General features: G+C 43.0%; 1 protein-coding gene across 1 annotated transcript; it reads left to right on the top strand.

Annotated features, from left to right (window-relative positions):
* Positions 1 to 7,466: 7,466 nt before the first annotated feature.
* On the top strand, positions 7,467 to 8,168 carry LOC132209327 (gastrula zinc finger protein XlCGF71.1-like). Its single transcript, XM_059644458.1, has one exon. It carries the CDS (start codon positions 7,467 to 7,469, stop codon positions 8,166 to 8,168), a length of 702 nt encoding a protein of 233 aa, XP_059500441.1.
* Positions 8,169 to 10,508: the final 2,340 nt, after the last annotated feature.

Raw genomic sequence — 10,508 nt, 5'->3', positions numbered from 1 at the left:
ATGGTCAGACTGACAGCATCCCAAACTAATTCACTGAAGCCTGATGACTCAAATTGCCTCCCTATTGATTATACCTCCCTGAACACATTTGTCACTGAAGAGTATCCCACAGTAGCAAAAGCACACTGTACTTAATGGGCTGAAATCGCAACAGGATACTATCTCAGTCCAGGTCCGTACCTGTGGACCTGGAATCCCAGAATAAGCTGTCATTTACTCTCTGAGGAAAACAGCACACATGTTCCCAGTTGTTCTGGCAATTCCACAATAATTCGGCCATATTCCACTGACGTATGGCTCATGGAATTAGCCAAATTGATCTTACCAAGACCTCATCACCTCAGTCAGTTAGAAAGAGCATATCTGGATCTTCAATAGAGTATTGAATCACATCTGCCAGGCAGGGCTTAAAATTAAACCACAAAAAGAAAATTGGAATGACAGGGAGTGGTGTGTCAGGTAGGGACACAGGATAGTCCCGTAAACACAAAAGAATGTGATTTTAAACTACCCAGTCACACACCATGAAAGGAGTAAGGCAAACTTGAGGGTTGTTTAATTATTGTAGGAATTATGCGGAAAATGTTCAGAACTGGCACAACAACTAAAAGCCCTGACATCAGCCAGGAGCCAGAGAGTCAACATGTACACAGACAGTCCTGATGTCTTTGGTATAGTTCAGGACCATATATTGGCCTGGCCTCAGCGAGGGTCGTCTCCTTGTCTGGGGGCCGCATACAGCATGAAGAAAAGATTAAAGTGTTGATGGAAGCAGCTAATTTTGTGACTGAAGCAGCAGTAATGAAGATTAGAGCTCACAGGAAAGTAGAAACCCCACAACAACAGGGCAATGAGTATGCGGGTCAGGCAGCTAAAATACTTACTGAGACAGGACAGATATTGGAGGAAGTGGCAGTGGCAGCAGTTACTGGAGGAAGAGAAGAAAGTTTGAAGACATTTCAAGAAACAGCCCCACAACACGAGAAATGTGAATGGGAAAAGGGTGGGGCAATGAGAGGACAAGATGGAATCAGGAAGACATAGGATCAGACAGTGCCACCACATATCATCGGCTGGCCCATGCTGGGTGGTATAAAATGCAATATCAGATGCCTCATTGCTGGTGGTGACCTGGAGTAAGGGATGATATAATAAAATGTTATCAAAGACTCCAGACACACAGACTGTGGGAGCACCAAGTTCTGTAGAGCCATTAACCATGTGTTTACGGGACTGGATGTATCGCTTAGGCAAATGTGGCTAACAATTACATTATAACATTCCATGTCATTGCTGTAATGTGAAATACATAAAAATGTTACACTTGGTTGGGGGGAGTGAGACAGCACCAGAAAATCTCCCACAATGAATTGCTAAGGTGCTCCGCGTAAAAGTTGCTCGTGCTGCTGAACACAGAACACAAGACTCCTGTTTGACATTTCACCCGTCAACAGTTGTGGAGTGTGTTTTTCTGACTGGAGGTCGGGGCTAGCGCTGTCCCACAAGGATCAAACCTGAGACCATACACACACGCACACGTTACTATGAGGTGATGCATTCTGGGAGGCCAATTGCAAGGGGAGCGTAAACCATAAATGGAAGAACCCTGAGTAGCACTGATATACAGATGGGTCTGCAGGTCCAAGTCCATAGGTCTCTGATAGTGGCAACACCTATGCATAAAGTGGTAAAGGAGGACTATGGCATGCTTGCTTTCTTCTGTCAGGGGGCTGTATAGAAAGTTGTCATTCGGCCACCTTTGGAGTGATGTGTGCAGTTTCGATCACTACATTACAGGAAGGGCGTGGAGGCTTCGGAAAGGTTGCAGAAGAGGTTTACCAGGATTTTGCCTGGCTTGGACAAACTTGGATCGTTATCATTACACAGAGTGAGGGGCTGAGGGGCGACCTGAAAGGGAGACAGTGGACAGTCTGAGCCTTTTTCCTCAGGTGAAAATGACAAATTCTAGGGGCAAATGGATTAAGGTTAGAGGGGGAAGTTTAAAAAAGAGTTGTATGAGGCACATTTCTTATACAGAAAGTGATAGGTGGCCACAATGTACTCTCTTGGGAGGTGATAGAAGCAGAAACGATCAATCACGACATTTAAGAGGCACTTGGGCAGACAATATGAACAGGCAGGGAAGAGAGGGATATAGATCATGTACAGCCAGATTGTATTACTTCAGAGTGGCATCTATAATAGAACAGACACGGTGGGCCAAAGGGCTTCTTCCAGTGCTGTACTGTCCTGTTTTCCAAGTGGCAGGAATAGTGGAGCCACAGTTAATATTTTGAGTAAACATCTCTTCTTTAGAACACAGTGAGTTTATGCATCTTGAGGGAAACAACATGGAAGGGGAATATATATTTGAATGGCACAGATGCAAAGAGCAGCGAGCAGGGAGTTACTATGTACAAATGTTATGCTGCAGCTGTACAAAACTCTGGTGCGGCTGCACTTGGAGTATGGCGTACAGTTCTGGTCACCGCATTATAAGAAGGATGTGGAAGCTTTGGAAAGGGTGCAGAGGAGATTTACTAGGATTTTGCCTGGTATGGAGGGAAGGTCTTACGAGGAAAGGCTGAGGGACTTTAGGCTGTTTTCATTAGAGAGAAGAAGGTTGAGAGGTGACTTAATTGAAACATATAAAATAATCAGAGGGTTAGATAGGGTGGATGGGGAGAGCCTTTTTCCTAGGATGGTGACAGCGAGCACGAGGGGGCATAGCTTTAAATTGAGGGGTGAAAGATATAGGACAGATGTCAGAGGTAGTTTCTTTACTCAGAGAGTAGTAAGGGAATGGAACGCTTTGCCTGCAACGGTAGTAGATTCGCCAACTTTAGGTACATTTAAGTCATCATTGGACAAGCATATGGACGTACATGGAATAGTGTAGGTTAGATGGGCTTCAGATCGGTATGACAGGTCAGCACAACATCGAGGGCTGAAGGGCCAGTACTGTGCTGTAATGTTCTATGTTCTATGTTTCGTCAGCTGCATACCTGCTCCAGCCACATCTTTTGTTTCTTTGTTCCTTTCACAGCCCCAATTCCATTCCCCATGGCCTTGAGGGACTAATTAATGTTGTGTTCCCTGGTCGTCTAGTGGTTAGGATTTGGTGCTCTCACAGCCCTTTCCCAGGTTCAGTCCTAAATCAAGGATTTGTTGTTCTTGTAAAAACTGATAAATGCCCAGGAATTCTTCACAGTGACAACAGCATAAACAGTGTAACTCCATCTGAATCACTGTGGGTTTTACATCGGAGATGAAATCAACACGCTGGGCTGGGAACAGATCACAAAGTTGTCCGCATCTGAGTATTTAGCTGCTTCTAAATACTGGCCACAGGACTACGTAAGCCCTGCTCCTTATTGAAACAAACAAGATTCTTAGGAGTTTTCATTTGGCTTGTGTCAGTTTGTTTCTCAGTCAGCTGCACCCCTGCTTCAGGCTCATCATTTGTTTCCTTGTTTCTTTTCTGGCCCCAACTACATTGCTTGTGGACTTGAGGGAAGAATTTTTTTTGTCATTTAATCTTTCTTGTCTTCTTGCTTGTCACAGGCCATTTTTTGTACTAGTCTAACCCACACCTACTCAAAACTTATTACTTTTCTTCTTTTTCCCAGCCCTGATGAAAATTCACAGACCTGAAATATTAACCATATTTCTTTCAGCACATATATTGCCAGAACTTCTGAGTGTTTTCCAACAAGTTCTATTTTCATTCCCTATTTTTGCTATTCTTAGCATGATGAATTGCTTGTATGAAGATTTCACATTATCTCCAAATGATGTCCGTTTGTACTCAATTCTCCCACTAGAGGAAATAGAGTCTATACCTATCCAATTAACACATCTGACGGATTTTGGCAAATTCATTTTATTTCTAGAAGTAGCAATTTCCATTTAATTGCAGGGCCAAAAAGCGCTGCTGGAATGGTTTATAACAAGACTTTCAGAGACTACCCCCAACCGTCGCTTCATGTTTTGATCAGCAGGTTTTCTGGTTTTAATTCAGTTTCACCAGCCTGAGTGTTTAATATGGGATTTGGCTGAGTAATTGTTGCTGTATACTAGACATGGAAAGACACATGAAGTTGCACAGAGAGCAGTAACAGAACTATACCTGGCTTGTCAGGGTTGGTGCGGGAATGATTATTCCCCAAATGAGCAAGTCCAGATCAGGGAACACAGCTGGGCCATTTGAGACTGAGACAAGGAGGAATTTCCTCAGTGAGAATGAGGCAAGTCTTGGAATTCTCTACCACAGAGGCTGTGGTATTTCTTTCAAGTTAGAAATAGATTACTCCACTTTAAAGATATTGGGGGATATGTGGATGGTGCAGTAAAAATCCATTCAGCTGGCTAAACAGCCATGATTTAATTGAACGACCTTGATCTGGAGGAAGTGATTGGCCTCCTCCCGTCCCCTTATTTCTGACTGATCAGTGCAGGTTTGAAGATCAATCTTTAAAAAGCTACACAGATTTGAAGGGCAATTTATATTTTCAGGACTAAATATGATATTACATAGAATCCCTACAGTGTGGAAACAGGCCCTTCAGCTCAAAAACTCCACACTGCCCCTCAGATGATCCCACCCAGACCCATTCCTCCGAAAGCACGCCTACTCCAGCCATCCCTGAACAGTACGGACAATTTCGTATGGCCAACTCAACTAGCCTGCGCATCTTTGGACAGTGGATGCTAGAGCTCCAGGAGAAAACCCATGCAGGCATGGGGAGAATGAACAAACTCCAGACGGACAATCACTTAAGGGTAAAGTTGAACGCAGGATCTGGTGTCGTGAGGCAGCAGTGCTAATCCGGAACCACCGTGCTGCCCAAAGTTTAGATTTCCACAAGCATTGGGAAATTGAACCCTGGCCTGCCTGTTCTGAGGAAGGATCACTGGTGTTGAAATGTTTTTTATCTTCACAGATGCTGCCAGGCCTGCTGAGCTTTTCTAGCAACTTTATTTTTGTTCCTGTCCTGCCGCATGATACTAACCCTATACTACTGAGGACCTCTAAAACTTGGATTAACTGTTGAGATATTCTGGTGAAAGAGTGGGACAGGACCTTCCTGGTACATTGCCTGGTGCAGAAACTGAACTTGCATTGGAGGTGTTATTCTATATTGTAAATTAGCTGTCCAGCCAACTGAGCAACCAATCCTTAGAAGGTGTAAGGTGGACAGCATTGAATGTTATGAAAATAATAACTGGACACGAGCTTCTGCCAATTGAGTGTAACAACCTTCGAGATTTGGGTGAGCCTCTCTGCGCATGTGCATTGCTCACTCCCGCGCAGGCGCAGATCTATTGAGGAATATTCCCCACGGCACACTTGCGCAGGTGTGCAGCGATGCGTCGCTGACTCCAACGTGGTGACGTCACCGCGCCCACCTGTTCCATGGCACCACTTTTGAATTCTCTTCCTGCAGGGAGACTCTGAAACCTTTGTATCTGCGGGTTCCTGTGGGTTTTATCTTTAACGACACAGTGAATCGTTGGAGATGTTTGTTTTCATGAGACTTCATCTACAATTTCGAGCTTTACTATTAAGTTCCGTCCATCTGGAGCGAGTGTGACTGCTTTCCTGTGAATCTGAATTCACCTCTGTACTCTGTGAAAGCCTCTGTCTTGTCGAACTTCCTGCGACTCTAATAATGGGTACATTTTAAAAGGTTTGAAATGTTTTGTTTTTGCTGGTTTTGCTGGCCAGAAGTAAATTAGGATTGTGCTTTAGCAGTTTTAAGATCTAATTTCATTTTTCATTGTTAGAAATTCTTTTCTTGAGCAAATTTATCTTCCACTTCTGATTATGCACTGTTTTTATCCCCAACGGTAAGCCTGCCTAGACTGAAAGATTAACTGTTTCTCACTCCTCTGACACTGTCTAGCCTGCTAAGTACTTCTTGCTTTTGACACAGAACTATAAAGTACATATTAGGGCAAACCTCTGAAAGCTTTCTCAAGGAGGTAGGCATTAATGAGCATCTTGCAGGGAGGAAGAAGAGATGAACAAAGAGGAGAGTTAGAAGGCCCAGATATGTTAGCTTTATTCAGATTTTGGGGAGATTATGACATACAAGATCATGGAGACATTTGAGAACAGTTTAAAAAATGACCTGTTTTCTAATTCGGACACTGTATGGTTAAGATCAGTCTGAGCTGTGGGCAGGGTGATGTTATTGTAGTCAAAATTGTTGGCCTTGGTGATGGTGCAGAAATGAGGGCAGAAACCCGTTTCTGGAGTCTGTGTAACATTCTGGTTGCTGACAAACTGGTTCTGTCTCGTGGAATTGTTAGCGACTTGAGGAGAAATACTTCAATCAATATTTAATTGGAGGAAGTTTCTGTTCTTCAAGGCTTGGATGAGGGAACCAAAAGCAACATAAACAATTTTGATGACCATGTATGACTAAACCAATAGTAAACTCATCAATAAATGCCAGCCTCATCAGTGACACCCACATCCTATCAATGAATATGTATGGAAAAAAATGGGATTGTGAGTAGTGAAAAGCATGCAAGGAAGCTGAGGTTGATGCAGAAGTGCTGGGTGTATGAACAAACATGTCAGGTGCAGGAAAACATGGATAAATGTGGAGTTATAAACTTTGCCAAAACAGAAGGGAAGAATATGATTGAAATGGTTTGACTCTGCCTGAGATTGGTTTGACTCTGCCAGAATTTATTAGAGTTTAGAAGAACACATAAAACTATATTAGGGCCAAGCAGATGAGATGCAGGGAGATTGTTTCCCCTGGGTGGGCAGTCTAGAAACAGGGTTCACAGTCTCCAGATACTGAGTCGATCGATGAGAATTGATCTGAAACTGTGGAGGTTTGGCCTCTGAGTTAATTACTTTCTTGGATATAGTAAATGTTTAGATTTTCAAGATATCAAGGAATATGGTTCAAAATTGGGAATATAGTGTTGACATTGAGCATCAGCAATGACCTTATTGAATGGTAAAGCAGGGCCAAAGCGGATTTTGTTTTGTGTTTTATTTTATTTCCTCCAAGTGTCTACATCTGTGTCCAAGTGGATGTCGAACAGATCGACACCTTCCTCAACACAGAAGTGTTTGCCTGACCAGGCTGCCTTTCAACATTTCGTAGATACACTCCTTATAGCTCCCACTTCTCTTTTGCACTTCTCTCTGATCCCAGAGATATTGTAACTTCGGTTCTCCTAAAGGACTTCTGTGAACCAGTTATGATCAGGGTCACATTTTCCTCACGCCAGCCCCACTAATCACCAGTTTCATTCAGCTTAATTTCACATGCTGTTTTTATTTCTTGTGGGTTCCCACTCACTTGTTTTCTTCTGTCTAAATCAATTTCACAGCGTATTCAAGGGGTGGATTCGCAGTCGAGAAACTCGTACCAAACATCTCATCAAGAATTGACAAATTACTCAATTTATTGTAACCAGAATATCATTGGATTTTGACCATGGAAGAAGAAAACACCTCTCTGAGTGGGGAGAAACCGTACACGTGTTCTGTGTGTGGTCGAGGCTTCAGCCAATCATCCGGCCTGTCCAAACACAAGCGCAGTCATGACAGGGAGATGCTGTGTAAATGTGGGGACTGTGGGAGGGCATTTAATTTCCCCTGCGAGCTGGAAATTCATCAGCGCTGTCACACTGGGGAGAGGCTGTTCCTGTGTTCCGTCTGTGAGAATGCCTTCACTCGGTCAGCACACTTGCTGCAACACCAGCGAGTTCACTCTGGACAGAGGTCGTTTACTTGCTCTGTTTGTGACAAAGTCTTTACTAATTTGTCCAACCTGCTGAGACACAAGCAGGTTCATACTATCGAGAGACCTTTTAAATGTACAGACTGTGGGAAGTGCTATAAAAGCTCCAGGGAACTGACACGCCATCAAAGTGTCCACACAGATGAGAGACCATTCAAGTGCTCTCAGTGTGAGACTGGGCTCAAGCATTCATTTGAACTCACTCTACAACAACGCACTCACACTGGAGAGGAGCCATTCACCTGCTCCATGTGTCAGAAGAAGTTCACTCAATCATCTCACCTTCGGTCACACCAGCGAGTTCACACAGGGCAGAGACCATATGCCTGCTCCATGTGTGAGAAGAAATTTGCTCATTCATCCCATCTGGTGAGGCACCAGCGTTGTCACAAGTAGTTCCGGTGTTGGGATTTTCCTGTTAATCACATCCATAACTGATCCATGTATATCAGGCTCTTATTCGGTTGATGTTATTAAAATCCAACCAAGTTAAAGTTGCTAGTATTCTCAGTGTCAAGTAAATCAGATATGTAACAATTACACAGTGTGGTGAGCTTTTTAAATAAAGGACACAAGTTTGTTATTTTTGAAGAGCTCTCCCTCTCTCCTGCCTCTTCCATCCTCACCTCCAGCAATAAGTACAGGGAATATATGGAGCTTCTTTGTCACTAAGATTGAGACAATCTGGTCAGCTTCCTGTCTCGTTTTCCCCCTCATTCGCTCTTTCGGACAAAGTGCCTCAAAAGTTTTTTTTTCCATGTCCGAGCCCTGGACATATACGTGTCTTCACTCTACCTCCATTTCCTGTCTTGCCATGTTAGAGCTCACCATGTCCAAGACTCTCATTTCCTGCTCCAATGGTCCTGTTCCCATGAAGTGTCTGACCACTGAAGATCTTTATTTTCTCCAATTGTTAATAGCTCCCTTGCTGGTACTGCCCATGTTGCTATAAACCCGTCATATTCAAGTTCCAACCTCTCAATCCCTGCAAGTTACTTTCTGATGTTGAACCTTCCTTTCTTTTCCAAATTCCTAGGATGAATACTTTCCTCCCCAATCCACATCACCTCTCCCAGAATACAATGTTTTAATCCTGCGACAAATTTCCATTCCTGCAACGTTCAGGAAATGCTGCACTTGTCGTCACATTCACTGTTTGATGGAACAATTTGCACTTGTGTGGAAAATTGGCACATTGCTTCATGTTTGATGTACAAATAGCGATAAAACTTTCCACAATAAAGGGAATCGAGTGCTTTAGAATGATTGCTCATGCCTGGTAATATCCATAAAGAGAGCATCTATTCTGTATCGGATGCAGAAACTTTCTACCAATTGTAGGGGCTTCCACCATGTATGAAAAACACGGCCATCCACAAGGTGTTGGAGCAGGAGGAGGCCATTCGGCCGATTGAATCCACTCCATCATTTAATGAGCTCATGGCAGATCTGATAACCCTCAATGCCACTGTGCTTCCATTCCCTATAACCCTTAATTTTTCTACAGATTAAAAAAAAGTCGGTCTGTCTAAATCTAGTCGGCGCAGTCCCTTGAGAGAATGAATCAGGAAAATAATAACGGGGAAGCAGGAAATGGCAGAAGAGTTGAATAAATACTTTACACCAGTCTTCACAGTAGGAGCCACTCATAGCATTTCAAACTCGCTTAATAGCCAAAAGGCAAACAAAAAAGACAGGAAATAAATGCAATGAATATCGTTGGAGATGAATTTTTAGGAAAGCTAATGGAGCTAAAGACCAATTAGACTCCTGAATCTGGCGGCTGCAACCTAGGATATGAAAAGAACTCGCTGCAAAAATCATGGATTCACTAGTAGCCATCTTCCAAGAATCTTTAAAGCTTGGAAAAGTACCAGAGGATTAGAAAATTGCCAATATAGTACCTTTATGTTAAAAAAAACTAACTGTAGACCAGTTAGCATAATATCTGTTATTGGATAAATCTTAAAGTCTGTGATAATAAAAGGTGCAACAGCACATCCAGGATAGGTCCTTGAGGGACAACCAAATTCAGGGAATTTCAAGAAGAACATAATAAATAGGAGCAAGAGTAGGCCATGTGCTCTGTCAAGCATGCTCTGCCATTCGATAAGATTATGGCTGGTCTTTTCATGGATTCAGCTTCACTTAGCTCACCATAGCCTTCATTTCCTTTGCTGTTCAACAATCTTTGCCTTAAAATCCTTCAATGAAGTAGCCTCAAATGCTTCAATGGTCAGGGAATTCCACAAATTCACAATCCTATGGAAGAAGTAGTTCCTTCTCAACTAATTCATAAATCGAGGCAATGCCCCCTTAGTTCTAATTCCAACCGCCCAACATCTCTGTTTCTATCATATTTAACCCATTCATAATTTTATTCATTCCCCCATCATTTTTCTCAATTTCAGTGAGAATAGTCCCAGTCTACTCAATCTCTCCTCATCAGCCATCTCAATTCTGGAATGAACCTGGTAAACCTCTTATGTACATTCTCCAGTGACAGCGTATCCTTTCAAGTCAGGAGACCAAAACTGTACACAGTACTCTAGGTGTGGCCTCACCAGCAACATATGCAGCTGCAGCATAACCTCCCTATCTTTAAATTCCATTCCTTTTCCATTGAAGGTCAGCATTCCATTTACTCTCTTAATTACACGCTGCATCTGCATACTAAATGTTTTTGGTTCGTGCACAGGGACACCCAGGTCCCTCTGCACAGCAGAATGCAGCAGT

Source organism: Stegostoma tigrinum, unplaced genomic scaffold, assembly GCF_030684315.1.
Source record: "Stegostoma tigrinum isolate sSteTig4 unplaced genomic scaffold, sSteTig4.hap1 scaffold_86, whole genome shotgun sequence".
Taxonomy (NCBI): domain Eukaryota; kingdom Metazoa; phylum Chordata; class Chondrichthyes; order Orectolobiformes; family Stegostomatidae; genus Stegostoma; species Stegostoma tigrinum.
This window is presented reverse-complemented; position numbering and strand designations above follow the sequence as displayed.